At 45.1% G+C, this 21,566-nt stretch overlaps 1 protein-coding gene across 1 annotated transcript in view; it reads right to left on the bottom strand.

The window, feature by feature from the left end:
- Positions 1-6,332: 6,332 nt before the first annotated feature.
- The window catches only part of suclg2 (succinate-CoA ligase GDP-forming subunit beta), a 102,174-nt gene continuing 86,940 nt past the window's right edge, over positions 6,333-21,566 (bottom strand). The window contains exons 10-11 of the mRNA XM_086168645.1: positions 16,554-16,674; positions 6,333-7,196 (exon numbers count right to left, since the gene is read on the bottom strand). Of these exons, the coding sequence (XP_086024771.1) occupies positions 7,084-7,196; positions 16,554-16,674 (234 nt within the window). The 3' untranslated portion in view covers positions 6,333-7,083. The remainder of the gene's footprint in view (positions 7,197-16,553; positions 16,675-21,566) is intronic.

The raw sequence follows: 21,566 nt of genomic DNA, 5'->3' as shown, positions 1-21,566 counted from the left end.
TCAGCTTGCGCTGTGACTCTGATTACGCCGGGATGTGTGAAGGCGTTTCGTCGCGGCGGCGGCCGTCATCTTCCCGTTGCCGCTCCGCCTTACATTCTCGCCGAAATCACAGGTGACAGGCCACTTTCTCCCCCCTCCCCCCCCCCGGGCGCCGCACGAACCCTCCTCCGAGCTCACAACCAGAGCCGTTTGACTGCAATAGCACCTGACACGCACAGGTTTAGCGCATTCAGGCTGGGGCGCCGGATGGCAGAGGGAGAAAAGAAGCAACATTATCGTCATTAAATGTCAAAGTCACCTTGAGCGGGAGGCGCGGCTCCTGCCAAACACACAAGTGGCGTAAATATGATGATTCATGAAATCCAAGGATCAAGTCGCCGGCGGTATATTTAAAAAAAAAATCAGGGCCCTCGACGATCTCACAGCCTGGCGAACTGCAGAAAGGGCGACGAGTCGCGCCATCAGCACCTCGCCTTTGGAGCAGGGATGGGAAAACTACGGCCCGCGGGCCACATCAGGACCGTCGTGCTTTTTAATCCGGCCCGCCAAAGATTGGTGCAAAATTCATACTTGACGTGAACGATTGGAGCGATGAATGTGGGTGCTCAAACGGGAGATTATTTCATTTTTGGAGCTACTTGGGAACACTTAAGAATTTCCCTGAGCTGAATGACACAGATCGGTTTTGTGATTTAGCCTTTACTGTGGATAAATGAGCTGGACGTGAAGCTACAAGGGAAATATCGTCAATGCAGGCAAACATCATAACCTTCAAAACCAAGCTGGTTATATTTTCAAATCAAACGTCAAGACGAGTCTGATATGGACCGTTAGCAAATGTTTTTTTTTTTATTTTTTTTTTTTATATGAATTGTATCTTATGGTGACACGGCCCGTCTGTTCAATTATAAAGACAATGCGGCCCCTGAGCCAAAAAGTTTGCCCGGTCCTGCTGTAGAGCCTAATAATTGAGTCATTTAAAAACGGCATTTGGTTTCCTCCATTGCTGTTTTAATAAAAAATAATTAAACAAATTTATAAATATATATATAGGACTGTCTCAGAAAATTAGAATATTGTGATAAAGTTCTTCATCTTATGTAATGCAATTAAAAAAACAAAAATGACATTTTCATGATATTCTAATATTCTGAGCTAGGATTTTTGAGTTTTTTTAAGATGTAAGCCATAATCACCAATATTAAAATAATAAAAGGCTTGCAATATTTCAGTTGACTTGTAATGAATCCAGAATGTATGACATTTATGTTTTTGTAATTGCATTACAGAAGATAAAGAACTTTATCACAATATTCAAATTTTCTGACCCAGTCCTGTTTATTATATAAGAAGATGCAGCGATCACACCGACCTCCAACGTCTCTTCTTCGCACCTTGCAGTAGACGCTCACTACGAGATTGTGATGCAAGGAGAGGCGAAGGGAAGGAACAAACCGGGAAGATATGGGACCTCCATTCAGAGCCGAAGGGCAGAGGAAAGTGGAAATGAGGGCCGAATGGTGTGAAAGTGACAGAGATGGTGTTTGAAGGAGGTGAAGATGAAGGAGAGGTCGGACGGGGATAGAAAATGAGCAGTACATGGTCGGGGTTGAGGGAAGTAAGAAGCAGCAAGAAGGTCCCTGCTGGGATTCTGACAGGAGGCCGTTCTGGAGGGTTCTGCGGGTTCCTCCCGCATTCCAAGAACATGCAGCAGTTTCATTGGAGATCCTAAATTGCCCAGATGTATGAATGAGAGTGTGAATGGCTGTATGTTTCTAGCAACTTCCTGACCCAAAGTGCAGGAAAAAGCGTTAGACAATAGATGGATGAATGAGTGACTGGTTCATGAATGCGAGGAGGAAAAGGTTGGATGTCTCGATATCTGCGGCTCCCAACCTTTTTTGCACCAGGGACCAGTTTTATGCATGACAATGTTTCCGCAGGCCAGTTGAAAAAATAAAAGCTTTTGTCAGTTCACGATATGTCATCTGAATACAACGATTACACCTTATATTAGGAAATTAAATGCGGCAGCAAGGGGAAGGCGGAAACAGTCGTTTCAAAATAATAATGAAAAATTTGTACCATTTGTACCAAGAAAGGTTTTCGTTGCGGACCGAGTCGGGAACCACTGCTCTACGTGACGTAGTGAACAGATGTTTGTCTCTTTGTGATTTGTGAACGAGAGGGTGAATGGTAGCGTGTCTCACTACGACAGTGTACGATCGCGTGCCTCGAAATGCGGCGCCATGATTAACAGACGCCCGACCCACGGCGAACCCCGCCTCTCACCCAATGGCAGCCGGGACAAACTCCAGCACCGGCCGAGACTAGAGAAAGGAAGCGGATCGGTTGGCCTCGCAACTGGAGATCATGAAGATGAGCATCGCAGCAGTGATTGGTCGCACGGTGGCGGACGACCACGTCCGATTTCATCCACAAACACCTTTGCGCGACGCTTAGCCGTGACGCTTCCGATGCGTCATCGAAGGCCGGTTGTCGGCAAGGTGTTCCATTGTTGAGTCTGAGTCATTGATTTTGTCTTTTGGCTCCCGCAGACGTGGCCTCGTCTCCAGACGATGAACCCCCAGGAGGCCGGAGCACCCAAAACTGGATCCGGTGCTCTTTTGAGTCGAGCTACAGTGGATTCTGGGAAAAGCAACCGCCTTTTCTCGCCACGTCTCCGGCTGGAGCTGGTTATACCGAGAGGGTCCAAAAGGGCTCCTTCACACCTTCAGCTGACCAGCCAGCAGGTTAAGCATATAAGGAGACCGACAAAAAAAACAAAAAGGGGAACTTTAACAGTTCTGGAAAAGGATTTTCTGAGGGACAAAACTTTGAAAGCGAGGCCGACCGTCGGCTGATAGCGACGCTCCAATCATCTCAGACACCAGGTGAAAACAACAGGTCGCCATGGAAAAGGGGAGATTCAGGACACTTCTCGATTATCCCGACTTTTTTCGTATCGGCGTCCTTTTCGCTCAATTTCTCGCGATCGACAAGGTAATTTCAATCGATTTTCAAGTCCTTCAGTTACTGGCACGGTGACAACAGCTTGGCGAGCGGGAAATAGATTTTTCTGCTGGTTTCTGAGCCGAGGACCTTCGGCAGTGCGCCACATCCCGGGTCACACTGGAGCATGTTTATTTCCCTTTCTTTTTTAACAGAACAAACAAAAAAAAACATTTTTTTTTGGATTTCATCTTAGTAGTTAATAAGGGCTGTAGATCAAAATAAAATAAAAATAATCAAAGGGGATAAAATGAACTTAATATAGTGAAATAAATGACAATGCAATGTGACATTTGCATGAAAAAAATAGGATTTCATCTTAGTAGTTAATAAGGGCTGTAGATCAAAATAAAATAAAAACAATCAAAGGGGATAAAATGAACTTAATATAGTGAAATAAATGACAATGCAATGTGACATTTACATGAAAAAAAAATGGGATTACATCTTAGTAGTTAATAAGGGGTGTAGATCAAAATAAAATAGAAATAAATGATAAAGGGGGATAAAATGACCTTAAATATAGTGGAAAAAATGATAATACAATGTGACATTTACATGTAAAAAAAATCAATTTCTGTGCTTTGGGACTTGTTTCTGCATGCTGGTGAGTGCAAGAAACACTTAAAAATGAAAAACTTCACATTTCACTTCTGAGCGGTTCACACTAAACTTGATTCAGACAAAATCCCAACCATTACGCCAACATTCGAAGAGAATTTCCTGAATCTCTTCAAGAACCTGCCGATGTCGTGTTTGCCGGATCCGACTGGACCAAAGGCATGAATCCAAACCGAACTTCTTGCAATTCAACTGGACTTTTAACCGGTGACTTAAAAAATTGGACGTAAGCCTGATGATGGCAATTTGACAGATGGCTCTTTTGACGCACTTAAAAAAATGTCAGAAGCTAATTTTCTTTATTATTTGGGATTTTACAAGGAAAACGGAAGAAGAAGCTCAGACGAACTTACCTGCGGAATAATCCACTCCAACTGTGTGACATCAACATGAGAACACGTCCGTCCGCGGGACGACGCAGGAAGAACCCTGTAAATACTGAGCAACCCCTCCCCGTCCCTGAAGGATGAACGAACGCGGGTAATTCACAGCACTATTGCTTTTTTTATGAACTAATACGCTCATCGTTGTTTCTTCAAAATGACTCCATAAATATCCAATACTCGTAGAGGGACGGCCTTGAGAACATCGGCTGAGAAGGTGGCCCTTTTTTCAGGAGCTCCAGCTTTTTCCCCGGCGCGCCTAAACACTGAAGGCAGCTCCGCAAAGTGGCAATTACCGTTTTGACATCAATTCTGAGCCATGAAGGGAGAAAAAAAAAAAAAAAAAAAAAAAAGAACAACCTGCCGTGTGAGAAAGCAAAATGGACAATTACGGAGACAAATAAAGCACGCCACCAAGGTGAAAAAAACAAAACTCCGCCGGCATAATAATTCGGCTTAATTAAAGGAGCAGCCCGCCCAAAGGGCCGACTCGAACAACGCCCCCTTTGTCTCGTACACGGCGATATTAGCTGAATTAAAAGCAACGCCGGTGTATTATAGAAGTCTTCAGGCTGACCTCCAAAGCCCCCCCCGCTCCCCCTCCTCATCTATATTTATATGACGGAGCGGCACTAATTTTGCCCAGTAAATCAGTGTGCACATTTCATTGTGACCTCTAGCTTGACACTGAATTAAACAATATCAGGGCTGGAGAAGGCTGCTTTAACAAGCCTTAAATTCCTCCGTCCAATCCATCAGCGGGGATATTTCTGACACACGGAGGGAAGAGCATGAAATAAGGCAATTATTGAACCCTTCAGCCCATTTCTACGGCTTGCCCGGCTGGCTGGCTGGCTGGCGCCGCGCGCCGCGGCGTCCCAGACCTTGGAATTTGTGTTTTTGAGATGACTCTCGGATGGTCGAGACACTGAAAATTAACGCATTACAGATAAACGATTGCCGTTAGCATCCAGTTTCTCGCAATATCGCTTTCTTTACACCGTGTCAGAGTCGGTATGTCACTTGGAACCGTGGCGTAAACAAAGCGGCGGCGTCGCCGACGGAGCCGTCTGGGGTCCTCTTGACTTTTTCCGTGCGAGATACAAGCGTTTTCTCTGAACGTTCCTCTCTGGTGAATAAGGGCGGAGAAAACAAAAAAACTAAACAAACAAAAAAAAAAAAAGGAAGGGGGGGGGGGGGCTTTGCGAGTGTGTCTTCCACGGAGGTAGGAGTTGATCCGGTGCGTCTGGGCGTCCTCTCAGATCGCCTGACAGATAATCCATCACGCAGTCGGCGCGTGTCTGACAGGAAGACTCTCTAAGTCAACTCTGTCGCTCAAACGGGGGTCCATGAAGGACAGTCGCTCCTGGAGTCGTCCTCCCGTCCCCGGGGACAACACACACACACTCCGGGTTTCATTAGGAACCCGGTCTCGGGTGGCTCGAGGAGTTCAAATCCTTAAACGGAGTCTATAAATCGACGTTTAGAAGAAGGAAGTGAAATATAAAAACTGCAACTTTTGCAAACTAAGCTAGAAATTCTTACAGAAGACCGGAATTTTTTTTTTTGGCAAAGTTTAAGCCTCAAAAGAAACACAATTCATGATTCATCACAAAAATTAAATAATTTACTCTTGCGTTTGACAAGCTTTGATTAATCGTAAAGAAGTTGCCGAATAATTATTGGTTGTCTTTACCCTGAGAGAAAATGAATTTTTGAATAACTAATACAATACAAGGCCCTGTTGCAGGGGTGAACCTGCCTCTCCACAAACGACAGCTGAGATCCGGCAACTTTCGCAACTTTTAGAGTAGGTTAAGCGGTAAATAATGGATGGATGGATAACGTAATATCGGCAGCGCGGTGGCGCAGTGGTTAGCGCCAGAAGCTCCTTAGCTGTACTCTGATCGAATGGGATGCAGAGTCTTGAAGTTCCCCCGTGTCTGCGTGGGTTTCCTCCTGCAGCTAAAAACATGCAAAAGCTTAACTGGAGTCGTGTGAATGGTTATATGTCTACATGTAAAAGTGTATGTAAATGTTTGTACGCCTATATGAGTGAGAGACTCCGCCTCTCGCCCAATGACAGCTAGGATCTGCTTCGGCCTCCCTTGTGACAACAGGATAAGCGGTACGTATATAAGAAATGAATGAATAAATGAATAAAATAATAAGAGTTCTCTGGGTCACAAAACCTGCAGCTGCCGACCGCCGAGGGTCGACTTTACGAATATGACTTCATGTTTGCGATTGAGAATGTACTCACCCGAGAAGCTCCGCTCATCTTCTACATCTCTGAGTAAAGAATTAACCAAACAATGAAGTAAATTGATTTTAATTTTTAAAATTATGTACAGGGTGCCCCCCCCACCCCCCCGGGAGACGTCCCTTCGGTGATTATACAAAAATGTACCATTTGCCCTTTAAACCGAGGTTTTCCTCGTTGACGAGAACCGGCTGGACAGTTTGTGAGCTCCTTCAGGCACAGACGTACGAAGCACCCGACTGGATGAAGCACTTTACAAATAAGATGTCACAACTTGGGACGTTGCTTGATTTTAAGACAGAAAAGGCTTTTGAAAGATTCAGATGCAGACGATGAAGCCGCGAAGAAAACGGGCCGATGCGTTTCTGTTGATGGATTTTCGATTTTTCTTTTTTTTTTTTTCAAGAACGTCATTAAATAATTTGACGATTATCTCTCGCTCAAATAGCTGCGGCTCGGAGACGGAGAAAGCCGCACGCAAATAATCTATATAAAAAAAAAAACGACAACAAAAGAAGAGAAGGCAGTGGAATGCAGAGAGTCGGCCCTCCGTCTCATAACTAATCGAGGTGCTGTGGATTTATTATGGTCTGCGAATACGCCTAATTTGATACAATGACTCAATCAGAATATAACTAATTGTCTTAAATGAATCTGCATTTGACAGACAGAGAGAAAGCGTTTACGCAAGAACCGCTAATTTGCAGGCGGTGAATTAAACGGCTGGTTTTTCAGGCTGACGTGCGTTCGGAGGCGAGAGAGCGGAAGTCTGACGACGACTAGGCCGATACTTTTTTTTTTTTTCTACTTCTTAATGGCGGCCACCGCTTTCCTGGCGGCGTCGTCCAGGTTTTCCGCCGCCGTGATGGGCAGGCCGCTCTCCGTCAGAATCCTTTTGGCCTCGTGCACGTTGGTCCCTGGCAGACACGGGAGGGGAAAAAAAAAAGAAACAAAAAAAAAACGTCAGAACGGGGAGGAAAAAGAAATCACAAAGCAGGCTGCGCTCCGGCTACCATCTGCGCTGGTGTTAAATCTAAAAAACAAACAGAAAAAGCACAGTGTGTGAAAGTCAAGAGTTCCTTTGGAGGAATCAATCAGCACGGCTGACAGATGGACAAAGTTCTGGGTGGAAGGTGAGAAAATGCGACCGTTGATCCAAAAGTGGCTTCGTCTGCGATCGGCGCGGACGAGGGGGAAAGACGAAGGCTTCCCGGGCCGAAGCGAGGATTCGGGAGCAGCAGGTGCCGGGTGACACGAGCGGGGAGGTGGGGGGGACGTCTGCGCTCCGGCTGAGCTGCAGCAAAATAGTGAGACGGGGAGAGAGAGAGAGGAAAAAAAAAAAAAAAAGAGGGACTAACGCAAGCTCCGGGCTTAACACACTGAACTGGCAGCCTCCCAGCGACGCACACTGTGCAGCCAAACGCAAACCTGACAAGCCTGTCACAACACAGGGCAGCGGGCGGGGCGGGGCGGAGGGATGCGGAGTGAGAGCAGGGCGGAGGGAGGGCGGCGGACGAGGCAAAGGGCAAAAGAGCAAAAAAAAAAAAAAAAAAAAAAAGGTTAAACGAAGCGGGGACATCCTTGATGCTGAAACAGCAAAGCCAGCTGTTTGCGTGATGCACCGAGACGACGCGTCAGGGAATCCGGATGAGCTCGGCTCTTTAACCGACATTTGGCAACGAAACGCTCCATTCGTCTTTTTACTCCATCGTTTCGTCGACCCGCTTTCGGTCCAACGCGGGTTGAGAAAAAACAAAAAAAAACAAAAACAAAGACTTATTATCGCTCTTGCCGTTTCACGGCTCAGAGTGATGGAGAGGCAGAGGTCGACTTTGTTTGCGCATTCATTTGCCGGAGTATGGATCGTCTCGGCGTTAATCGAAAATAGATTTGCGGAGGTGTGTGACCAAGAGTGCGAGCGGAGACGTTTCAGATCTATCAAGCCATCCCTGCACCCCGGCATCCAGCTGCAGAAGTGCGGCGGTTTAAACAAATTAATACCGGGGATACGTTAAAAAGTTCAGAAATACAACATGCGGAATTTAAGAGAGTATTTCATCATATTCAATAAAGACAATTAGGTATCTTTTCAAAGGTATTTTTCAATGAGCATTAAGTATTTAGAGTGTGTGACTTAGCTTTGCAGGCTAGCATGTAACTTAAACCGCATGATATTGGTAACCTGGCTGCTCAGATCAATAGATCTCTTATGAGGAGTTAAATTACCAGCACCTCTTAACGCCTAAAATTTCATCTTTTTCGTCCAACCGGATAATAAGTCATTCAAAACACATCCTGATGTTCTTGCGCTCCAAGCAATCAATTCCGCGGTGTAATTAATTGCTACGAGAGCAGGAAGGGGCCTCGCTCACCAGCGCACAAACACAAGATGTCATTCTCTCATCGAGTAACGTACATTATTCTCACGCCGTGTGTCCAAAAAAACTGTGACGCCGTCACCTGTCGTTTTCTATAGTTTGTGAGAATACATTGGAATCGATGGATCCGTAAAACAGCAAGTTTCTGCACAATGCACTTTGAGAGAGGCGTCCGTACGCGCTAAGAGCGCAATGCGGGGGAGACGGGGAACGCCCGCGGAAATAATGCACGGCGGCGCAGCGAAAGAAAAGTCAACAACACGTGCAGTTTTGCTATTTTTTTTTACCCCGATGATAAAGATTCATGAGCGGGAAAAAATGCGTTTGGCTTTGTTTAGTTACAGCTGCATCTGTGCAGCTCGTGTGTCTGATGGTGGAGTCACACCTTGGGGTTCTAGAAAGAAAGCAACGTTTGCGTGCCTTTGTTTCTTTCACACTGCCTCCCTCTGTGTGTGTGTGTGTGTGTGTGTGTGTGTGTGTGTGTGTGTGTGTGTGTGTGTGTGAGCATGCAGGTGGAAGAGGGAGTTGAATGCAGTTCCACTGTGAGCAGCAGGGAGCACTGATGGCTCACAGCAGCAAAGGCAAGGACAGAGTCGAGCTGGATGCAACACCAATAGGTGTGTGTGTGTGTGTGTGTGTGTGTGTGTGTGTGTGTGTGTGTGTGAGAGAGATAGTGTGTGTGGGTGTGTGTGTATGAAGTATTTCAAGTGCATGAATGCGTGTTTCACCTGCAGCCACTAGGTGCTGCCAGAGACCTACTCACAGCCTGGATGGGTGAACATGCAAAACATGGGAAATATGAAATGATTTTATTTGGAAAAAAAAAAAACATAAAATAAAAATAGCTTCTCTCTTTTAGTCGCAGCTTGATGTGAGGGAATATTTGTTCGACACTTCTGGAGTCTGCTGGAGCTTCTCATCATTATTACCCATCATCTGATATTTAAACAAAGAGCTGCTCAGTTTGCTTTCTTTCCAAACTCACTTGCCGCATTGAACTTTGGTTCCCAGACAAACCCGCGCTGGAAATTCAAATAAAAGAGAAAAAAATAAATAAAAAAAAATGACACAGTGGGATCATTCGAAAGCCGCATAATGATTGAGGAACTCTCCGTTCAAGCCGAGCCCGACAAAAGACCCGTCCGTTTTCCCGCGTGATCTACTGCCACTTCAGCAAGGAGCTAATTAGTACTTTTACTGGAGACCGTTGCGAGCGTGTCACTTTAATGTGGAAGTCAATTGCAGGCTGTGAGTTTCAGGAGGCGGTTAAAGCTCGAGCTATTCCAGAGATGACTCCTGGAGATTGCAGCTAATCGAGTGTTGACGCGGTAAAGACGTACAAAAGCTTCCGTCCGACGGGGTCAAATGTAAAGGACGCGTTGTGGCTATTCAATCCACATTCAGAGAAGGTGTCGGTTTCACAGGGTGGCATATTTATAATGTCGTGTTTACAAACGTGGGTTGATCCGGACTGATGAACGGAGAAAGGATGGAAGTCACGGTGATGGTCGGAATTATTGGGGGGGGGGGGGGGGGGGGGGGGGGGCGATCTTCTCAGCAGTGCACGTCACAGAAGCACAAAATGTGCATTTCATGCAAAATCAAGCACATGCATAAAAGCAATACGTGAGATTGACAGGAACGTGCGGTTTTCTCGGCAGGTAATGTAGCTCTGGTGGACGGCACTATTGCTTTGAGACCTGGTCAACGCTGGTTTTTGTGATTTCTGCAAGCAGACACAATAGCTGCTTCCGCACTGTAGGAACTTTTTGCAGTTCCTGGAAGGTCTTCAGAGACAAAGATGCTTTTTCCCCGTGCATTCGGACAGCGTCGGGACCGGGGATCGTGAATCTCAGTTCCTAGAACCATTTTAGCTCCAACACCGAGGCGGGGTCTTTTAGCTGTTCCATAGGAACTAACAGGTGGCTTGGTAATTGGTGGAACTCCATGCCTATAAGCATTCCATTTATTTTAAATACTAACGTGATCACCGATTGGTTGTTTTCTTGCGTCAAAATGGACGGATCCAGCAAGAAACGGGTCAGCAAAGAAGTGCAAGCTCTTCTGGCCTGCTGTAGAAGAAGGATTTCCAAGGAACATCAACATTTTGCCGTAAATAAGTTGGGCGTTAGCTTACAGCCGGGTTCTTCCGACGGTGAAGGCAGAAAATATAAACACTTCAATCCGTATGTAGTCCGTGGTTATCATTCCCGCCATGGAGGACATGAACGCTGTGGCAGCTCCGCTCTCCATGTTGTCCGTGTCTGCTTTCCATTACATTCCGGTGGTTTTGCTTTTGAGCGTGGCGTTTACGTTGCACGTCACAGACGCTCCCCACCGCGGGCCCTTACTGCCTGCGTGAATGCAAAACCAAATAGTTCCCCCGCCGGATGCTAGTTTACCGGAACCGAATTCCAACTGACGGTTCTAAGATCAGCTTAAAAAAATATCTGTCCGAAATGGCGTCTGTACATCCAAGCGCCCTTCCAAGCGTCAGTCGTGTCGCTCTCCAAAGATTATTATCACCGGGGTCAACGTGTGGATTTTCCAATGAGAAATGTATAACTCAAAAGTATCTTTTTAAAACAATTTTTACAGCGTACGGATGGCCGGGACTGAGAACAGTGTTTCTGTTCCCTCAGACTGAGCCCTGAAAGGTGTGCATGAAACTAGTCTTCTTGTCATCCTCGATCAATGGTTGCCCAGAAAGGACCGACCCGCGCCTTTCCTATGTCTGGTTTCTTTTGTCAGACTTGTATTTGAACTCTGCCATCACATAAACAACCTGATACACAGTGTTTGCTTTTTTTTTTTTTTTTTTTTAAACCCAGTTTGCACTTTTCAATGCGGTCACAAAACTCCATCGGCTTTAGTTTTTCCCCATCGGGAATCAGGGGTTTGTAAAAAAAAGAGTGTCAGGACTACAACTACGGAATTACGGAGATGGATTACGCGTTTGCCGAGTTACCTCAAAAGGTAGAGGACGGGTCAAACCTATCAGACGCGGATCTGATCTTAACTACTTTCTCTGACAAACCCAACAATAAGTTAATCCTCGGCACCGAGCCCAACCGGGACGTACTTATTTCTGCATTATTTCAGTTAAAAGCAATAAAGCGGAGAGTATAATCGGAGTTTGGAGCGGCCGTAATCCTGAGGCGCCTCCCGGAGAGAGCCGTGAATCTCCGAGCTGTTCGTTAGTCTCTCCAAATGATGTTACGGACCCTGACGGATGCTGTTTCGGGCGTCCTTGATGACGGACCGGTATCGGGGACGCATATTCAGTACGACCATTAAGAGGAAAGAGACAGCGGGGAGGAACAAGGCGTCTTTCAGGGACAGACTCTTTGCATGTAATTTTTAAAACCGTGTTTGAACAACCACGGGCTCATTAAACTATAATACAGTCGACTTTAACTAGTAATTCCATTATTTACATTGTGATTTATTCATCGAGCTGGCAACCGAAAGCTGAATCCTCCAGACGTCGTCTTTGAACATAAATCGTGCCGCCGACCTTCATTTGTAGCACGATTGGAGCCGTCGCCTCCTCGTCTTGTTACTTTGAAAAACGTATTTGTGGAAGCAAATCTTCACGGTGACTAAAAGCGATTGTGATTTTAATGAATGCGAAAAAAAAAAAAAAAAAAAGTGTAACAATCCAAAATATAACAGGACATCTGAGAAGACATCCTCAAGTCACGGTTGCGGAAAGTTGCGCCGATCCAATTACCTCGAAGAAGAAAAAAAAAAAAAAAAACTTTCATCAACAATTGTTATTTTCTAGTTCTGGCTTTGATCGGTAATTCACATAATAATCAGCGGCAAGCGGCGTTTTTCTATTCGCAGCCGGAAAAAAATAAAAAGAAGAGCCCGGCTCCGCCTCTCCTCCTCCTGGGTGTCAAACATCAAATGCCGCCGGTCCGAGCCGAGCGCCGAGGCTCCTCGGCGCCGAGGAAGCCTCCGCTTTGAAGTCGGCGCCAGTCGATATTCACGAGTATTTATGTTTCGTCTCTTGTCTAGACTTGTTCTTTAAAATGTTGTTTACAAATGGCGGCGGGCGTCCAATCAACGCGCATCAATTAACTTCTTCTGCTACTCCGCTCCTTCTGCGATTGCTTGTATTCGATTTCGGGCGAGTTCTGGCGTCAGAATTTAAACCCGCTTTGAATTCATGAAAATCTGACACCGGTGGTTACGAACGATTTCGGTTAAAACGGATAAAAGAATTCTGCCTGCTGGAAAAACCAGGGTGGAGGTTTGTGATGAACAGCCGGTTGAGACCCAGTTCCATTTAGATTTCATTGTGCAGCAGCAGAAGCAGGGAAGAACTAGGACAGGTGTTTTTTTTAGGAGTATTTTGGAGAGAAAGTCAGACTCAAGATGGTTTGGAAGGATAGTGAAGACCTGAGGGTGGAACTGGAAAACCAGAGAAGAGGTTTATGGACGGAGTGAGAAGACGTGACGGTAGATGAGGGTCAGAGAAGAGGATGCAGAAGGGTGGGTTTGACGGAAACGCTTGAGGGGAAAGGGAAAAGAAGGAGTGTTTTTTGGAAGTGATTGGAAAACCAACACACACCTCGAGTGGAAGATTTTGTCTTGCATGTGAAGAACTGATAAGTAAGCATTTAAACAATTGATTTTTCATTATAATGTTGCAGGGCAAACTTGCAAAATTTAAGGGATTAATGATCCCATTTGCACTTTGAATGACGAACCCCAGCATTTTCTTGGTGTTTTCTGTGCGTCCATCCATCTCCCACCTCTTGATGGCTGACACATCGGACAAAGCACCGAGATCAACCGGGACGGGTGTTTTATTACTATAATAGTTTTGGTTTTCTTGGTTAACCGCTCGCTCTGGGCGGCATCGGTGCACCATTTCCATAATGTCTCAACTCACTGAGGAAAAATATAGACCACACGCTCAAGAGATTGCTATGTGGTCCTTCACACACCCAGTCTAAATGTGAGTGAGTGAGATGCTTCCCGGTGACTTCGGCATCACTTCTACATTTCAAGACACAGAATATATGCTGGCGAAAAAAAAACAAAAACATAAATAAATAAATAATAAAATAATAATAATAATAAAAAGAATAAAATCAGTCTTTGTGTGGTGTCATTTTTTTTTTCAAGTATTCTGATCGCTGCCTCCATGCACCAGAAAGCATTGCACGGTGATGATCAATAACAAATAAATGTGTCCAGAATGTGTTGGTCTAAACATCTCAGGCTGGAATCAATTTTAGCAGGTTGCTGTTATTCCGCATTTCACAGCAGAATGTGCAGTATGATATGTGTGGGTGCTCTTTTGAATGGCTGTGCGTGTGTGTGTGCGCGCGCACAAGTTGCACAAATGCTCTGTTTGTGTGTGTGTGTGTGTGTGGATGTATTGGAGATGTAATGACACTGTCAGGACAGAAGGGGCCATCTCAGCCATACAAAAGGGACCTTGCACCTTGTTTTAATTAAATGGGAGAAAAATGACCGAATCTCCTTTTCCAGGGAAAATAGCCTCTGCTGTTTGACAGACAGTAGTGGAATGGCCTGGTAAATCAATAGGCAGGGGAACAGAGTTAAACGAATGCAGGCACCTTCTTTTTTTGCTGCACCCTTTGGGCTATTTAAGGGTATTTTTTCCACCCCCCTGTAGTGGCAGACAGCGGGGCAAAGCATCCATTTTCATTTTCAAGGTGTGGCTAAAGGGGGCAGTGGAGTTCTTCTACAGATATTCTGACATCATTTTTAAACACTTTTGTGCGCGCATCTGTATTTCTGCACAAAACAAATAGCGGCAGGACAATGTCGAAAGAACGGCACGGAAAGAAACCGGAAAAAAACACTCCACCTGCATCTCGAGCACATGCGCGGTCTTCTCTCAGCATACGGGAATACACAAGTCTCCTCCAATGCAATCAACCCAGGCCGTTTTAAAAGAGTCCTCCCAATTAAACATGTGCCAGTTAATCCATTCTGATCCCGTTGAAGAGCGCTGGGCCGTTCCCAGTGCCCCGTGGTCAAGCCTTGCAAGCTGAGCTGATTGATTTTGAAACAATCTTCTCCACAAGACCGCAGGCCGAGATGTAATGACCCGCGGCTAAATCTTGGATTAGGCCCGGGCCACGGAAAATGTGGTCGGCCTCGCCACCAGCGGTGACCTTCTGGACTCAGTCTGTTAGTGAGTCAAGCTGAATGGCTGGGGTTTGGTGTGAGGAATGAGTGCGGAGGGTTTTATTTTGATTGCCAATAATGTCCCTGGTAAGATGAAAAAAACATCATAACAGTTGAGTGATAAAAACAGCATTTGAAATTTAAATGTGATTGAAGAAATTAGAAAAAAAAAACAAAGGGGGAAAAAAAAAAGAATAAGCATCAAAATACATTAAGGTGCATTTGATTAAATAGATCTGGGATTATTAAATGTAACGATATAGATTTCCCGCTGGCGCTCGGACGTGTGCGATTTCCTCCGCGTTTAGCTGGAAACCTAATTAGGAATGCAAAGACGGGCGCGGGATGCAAAGTACACAGATCCATATTTTGTATCTCAAATATTGGAACTGGCACACTTCTTCCCGGGCACAACGCGTACGCGCCGGGCAGTTCGGGTTCAGGCCGCACATCTGTCATTGTTATAGCCACAGTTTTCGGCACAAAAAAAAGAAAACTCCGCCCCTGCATGATATTTGTGTACGTTACTTTTTAACAAACCATAACGGGATGTCTCCATGAAAACGACAATGTATATTTCAGAGTCAACTACAATTTTGAACACTCGTCTGCAGTAAATCTCCACACAGCTGGCTCGCAGGAGCACCTTACACCCCTACAAATCATAATGGTGTTTGCAAAGACATACGGTGCGACATCCTGAAGGCTAACGGTCTCTCTCTCCCTCTTTCTCTCTCTCAACTCTGGATACACCGCTCAGCAGGATCTTGACAATTAAGCTAACTACGAACTGGCCCTGTGCCTCTGGGAGTCCTATTGGCGCGTGTGCGGACGTGCACGGACTTACACGCGCACGTGCGTGCAAACACACCTGCAGAGGTTCCATTAGCATACACGGGTTGAAAGGTGAGCCAATCAGTGCCGTCTCCGCTGTTATTCTGGCCGCCGCTAATGACGGGTGCGGCAGAATGTGACACGTATGAGAAATGCACTGCTAGTCATACTGGGACACTGAGGCACAATGAAGATGGATAGGCTCCCGAGACCGGAGCAGCAATAGCACAATAGTTTCAAAGTTTAGCCAAGGTGAAAAAGAGGTGCTTCAAATCCTGCTACTTTGCTGCAATATTTCTTTTTTTTTTGTTTTTTAAAACCCGAGGATTTGGATATTCCCCTCAATATATCAATTAGCCTGCTTCGCACATGGTCTTGTGGCTTTAGGAGTTTAGAGTAGAGGAAAATAAAAAACAGTACTTATAAAAAAGTTAAAAAAAAAAAAGATTAGCATTTAGAAATAACCACAAACCGACATTTCAAAAAAACAAATTAATAAACTAATTAAAGAGGAAAATAGAAATAACTATTTTTAATTAAAGCTCCTTACTCCTTATACAGATATTAAAGAAACAAACAAAAAAAAAAGCAATAAAAGTGGCAAAAGCAAAATAAATATTCAAATGAAGAAATAAATAAATGTGACAGAGCACTTGGCGTCAGATGAAATAGGCCGCTTTAAATAGATGCTCGATTACCTCGGTAACAAAATGCACAATATGCTGAGCGTCTCATCAAGATGAGCGACTGTAAGCTCAGTATCATCATCAGAAACATCCATTACCGACAAATGCTTTCAACACAAGCTAGATGGAAATCAATGGTCTGATATTCGGACGGGCGGGATATACGTCTGTGTGTGTGTGTGTGTGCGCACGTCTCCCCTACCTTCAAGTCTCACCACCAGCGGCACCTTCAGCTCCAGCTCGCGGCACGCTTTGGTGATGCCGTTGGCGATGATGGCACAGTTGACGATCCCCCCGAAGATGTTCACCAAGATGGCCTCCACCTGAGGGGAAAGTGATTACAGATCACTTATTTCTTATTCCGAAAAATCAACTCGGCCGTTGTCGTTTCGGAGGAGTCTCTCTGACAGGAACAAATGGACTCAAGCGCAGCGCGGTGTTCAACCGGGGTGAACTTTGACCGCCGTGCACGATGAACCCCGACCCCTGAACAGGAGCGCGGGCGAGCTCGACGGGGCCGACAGCCAAACGTGCCGTCCCAGAGGACGCCATCAGCCGGCGGCTTTGTTTTCAAAGCAGGAGGTAAAGGTGTGACGGGGAGGCCGGGGAGAGGAGAAGCGAAACGAATATCGAAGTCGACGTCTTGATTAAAAGAGCGGGGATTAGAGGAGAAATTGAGGTGTTACAAAGAGATAGAGGAGCACAATGAAGCGGAAATGAGATGTGAAAAGCTATGGAGAAAACCGATGAAAAGGAAGGAGGACCAGAGGTGAAGATGTGTAAGAAGATAAGACGGGAGGGATAAAAAGGTCAGATGGGGAGGAATATTTATCTTTCGTCTATTTTCTAAAAAAAAAAAAAAAAAAAAAAATACGGTCTTGGATTTTTTTCCTTTTCAGTGATGAACAGGAGGTGAAAAAAATAAATGGAGATAAACATCAGTTACTTAATGTGTCCATTTTTCCTTTATTTGTTCCTTTTTAAACAAAAAATTAACATCATTCATCAACCAAACCTGTCAATTGCTTGGATGTTTGGAACCAAATTTAGCTGAATTTTTTTAGTGTGGGCAGGGTTATTGTTTTGCAATTACAGAAGCTATTCAGTTGTAAATTTGTCAGCTAAAAATTAATTCCGCAAACCCTCCTCCTCGCACGACCTTGCTATCGCGGCCTTCTCGAAAATGTCAGCTTCCCTATTTTTCCTCGGTGTCGTGCCTCCTCGGCGTCTGTTTGGAACTGTTGATATTTTCATTTTTCTCCCCAAATTAGCACGATACTAATATCACCAAGTTGCACGGCAAAGGAGGCCAGTATGTGTGTGTGTGTGTGTGTGTGTGTGTCTGTGTGCGATTACACTAACAATCTAGCACTTGATAATTACCCCGGCTAGCTCACTGGAAAAGTAGACTGTGAGCACACAGGATTAATCCTCTGTGTTTGTTTATAATCACTGCTAATCTGTTAGCGCCGATTTGGATGAGCAGCTTGTGGGTGTGCGCGCGCCTGTCGTGGATATGGATGTTTTTCGGGGTGCGGTAATGATGTTTACAGGAAGAGAAGATCAAGGACTTGGATAACTATCAGAGTGACAGCCAAGGCATTGTCCTCCGCACCCTACCCAAATGAGCATCTCCTTAAAAACAACAGAGAACGGCACCGGCCATGAAAGAGCCGGGGAACAAACACAGATGTAGGCAGAGGCATAAGGAGTCAGGTGGCGTGCAAAGAAATTGAGCAAGCTGTTAGGTCAACACGGGGAACTGTTTCACGGTGATTAGGCATACGACACCGGGAGGAGCGGAAGACGGGTATTTAAGTCGGGAGAATGGGGGAAACTGCGGATGAAGAGGCTCGACGCGTTCGAACCGATGTCACGACCCCATACCGACAACGGTAATGATATTTTGAAGAATGGCGATGTGTTTACGATGAGAAATCAATGTTGCAGTAGATGTTATTTTTCTAAATGGTCGATTTAGTTCGAAGAACTCTAAGGCTCGTATTTCGTTCCGGGATGTGCACCCAATGCCGAGCTTACGCCTAACGATTTTTACGGTCGCGGACTTCAAACCGAAACGTGGGAAAGAAATCTTCGAGTCTTACCGGAGTCTCAGCGTTCCCCCGTCATATCGGTCGTTAAGTATAAGGTGGTTATTTGTCTTTTCCTAGCCTTGCGATATCAAACACGTGTGATATTATCGCAAGTCTTTCAGTCTTTACGGTGACGCAACACAATCGAAAACCGATAGACGAGCTCCAACAAAACCGAAAAAAAAGAGAGAACAGCGAAAACAATCACCAATAGCGGTATCGGCGGCAAAGACGGTATTTGTTGGTTGTATGGATGAAAGGGGATGGCGAAGGATATTCTGATCAATGTAGAACGTCCCAAAAGAGGAGTGGATGGTGGAGCTGTGGGAAGAACAGCCCGGCTTGTCAACTCCCGTCCGCATCACGACCGAGTGGAGATGGAAAAGACATGGAGTAAAATTGCAGATAATCTGCAAATACCCGTTGACAGAGTTGCAAGGTGGGGGGGGGGGGAAATGCAGAAAGAATTGAGTTTTAATTTAGTAAATAGTGACCCTGTAAAATTCACGGTCTTTGTAAAATCTCAGTCCATTAAACCTCTAAAAACTAGTCTTTCGATGTGAGCGGGTGTGAGATGATGGTTTTACACGAGTCTTTTTCCAAGTCACGCTCAAAAACAAACCGCGGCAAAGAAGAAGAGGACGATGACACCGACAGCACGGTGAGCTAACCTGCCATGGCATTAATGTTCTGCATGGCTGGAATAATAACCGCGGACTATCAAACAGACTGAAGTGTTTTTATTTTCTCCCTGCACAGCTCGGACGTGTAGATAACTCCGTAGCCATCTAAAAATATCTACGTTGCTCTGAGAGCCCTGAGAGCCTTTCTTTTTTATGCGAGAACCAAACAAATATCACGACAGTTTATAAAAACGGGTCTCCGCAACCCAAAAAACATATCTAGTAATGGGCACGGGTTATGAGTTCTACTAATCTACGACTATCTACGTCATATGAGTTCCGATGGAACCCTAAAAAGAGCCTATTTCCTGTTCAAACAACTTCCAAAAGTTCCTACAAAGCAAAAGCGGCTATTGATAATCTGCACATGTTCACAAATTACACAAAATACCGAGACATACAGCCGTGCAATCCCTTGACGCCCGTGCACGGCAAACATCCACCCATTTACAACAGGTAACACATGGTTCAGAACAGATCTTAATGATGATGGTGTTCGTCTGTTGAACGGTGCAATGACAGAGGGGACAAACCTCCTGTTAAAATCTGCTTTTTTTATCATCTTAACAACCCCGCATCTGCATCCAGATGGCAGGAGAGGGAAAAGAGGAAGGAGGAGGTATGCCCGGTAGAAAGAAGACGTGCCACCAGCGATGTGGTGTTTTTACTGGGATTTTTTTTCCAGGTAGTGGTTATTTGTGCGTCAGGCCTTGTTTGATAAATATCCAAATCTCTTTAATCGCCAAATGTACAATGTACACAGGAATTTGTGGTGGTGGGACAGCTCCTTATAACAGAAATTTAGCTGGAGAGAATAAGTTATGAGTTAATAACAAGAAATATTAACTTAGCAATATCGAGCATTAACTAAAATTGCTTGGGAAATATATCGTCACCCTCTTAAAATAATCGTCGAAGTCATTTCGTTTTACAAAAATGGTTTTTTGTTTTTTTTTTGGCCTAAATCATCTCCCCATGATGCTGACCACCTCTGGCAAAATTGAAAAAAAAAAAATCAGAAAAAAACCGACTTGGATGATTATTTTAAGAGGGTGACGATATACAATATAAGTAAGATATATACACAGGAAGGGCATGTGTAAATGAAATTGGGGGTGACGAGGATTTGTTAATTCCTTTACGATGAGCTCAATGTCTGTTATCCTGTGTGAACGTCAGCAGTTGCAGTTCTTATACTAAAGCGAGAAGGTCTAATTAAATAGGTAACACATTTAGATGCACGAGACCATGCACGACCTGAGAGGCGCTGTATTAGGTGTCTGATCCCAGCTTCCACGCCTTCCACCTCCAGATGCAGGCTACTTATGACACCCCCCAACGCCGTTGTTCTGCCTGAGCCGAAGGCCGCTACTTCTGCGCACGCACTTAAAAGACTACTGTTGCGATGTCGTCGCCCCGGTGCGAATGCACGTGTGAGGAGCAGCGGGCGGTGTAACAGGACGGCGGAGTTCAGTTTTTGGATGAAAACGAACGGTGTGAAACGATTCTGAAGTGTTTGTGCTAAAAAAAAAAAAAAAAAAAAAAAAAAAAAAACCCTCAGCCGCCTCTTCTGATGCTGCGTTAAGCACGATCTGCATGTGGCAGCCCGGGTGTGAGAGAGTGTGTGTGTGTGTGTCTGTATCTGTATTCGTGTCTGTATTTCCCCGCTGCCTCAGGGCACATGTGCTGATTGTGTGTTTCCCTCCTGCCCTGAGCTGCTTGAATCCACAACAGGGGCACAAGGTCAATATGACTGCTGCCACCATGAAATTCTACACGGCTTTTTTTTTCCCCCCCCCTCATATGAAGGTGATGGGACCAGGATCCTTGTGGAGGTTTTTGTGAAGCAGATGTACGCGGATGGAACGACAGCCCCGACGTATTTGTATTTTTGTTTGCAAAAAAAAAAACGAGGGAAAAGAAGCGGAATCTCGAGCAAAGAATCGGCGAGACAAAATTTAATATTAAGCTATCGATGCATAAAGGAGATTTAGCGGATGCGCACTTTGTCGTCTGATCAGCGTCTGTATCTTCTATGTGTTTAGCCAGGGACCTTCTAAACAGAGCATCCATAGCTTTACCCCGTCCCCACTGGGGGGCAGCAGAGATTTAGATGCTTTTTCACGGCTTAGCTGGCAACGCACTCGTCCCCTCCTATCTGCAGTCCATTTTTCAACTCTGTCTCTATTGGGAAGAACCATATTTCTTCCATTCATGCGTCTCCTATTGACACCCATGTATATTAATGATACATAAGACATGATTTATGTTGCTTGGCACAGATGTAAATGCAGTTTGTAGAGATATGGATGTGGCGAGGAGCAAGATGCACTTTGCGGGGAAGTTTGTTTTTGTTTTTTGTTTTTTTGCATGTACTATTGCTCAGGTTTACATGCCAGAATGCAACCTAAGGTATATTATGTCCGTGCCAGAAGTGTC

Source organism: Fistularia commersonii, chromosome 21 (genome assembly GCF_037954325.1).
Source record: "Fistularia commersonii isolate RoL2024-O1a breed Wild chromosome 21, RoL_Fcom_v1.0, whole genome shotgun sequence".
In the NCBI taxonomy this organism is placed as follows: Eukaryota; Metazoa; Chordata; class Actinopteri; order Syngnathiformes; family Fistulariidae; genus Fistularia; species Fistularia commersonii.
This window is presented reverse-complemented; position numbering and strand designations above follow the sequence as displayed.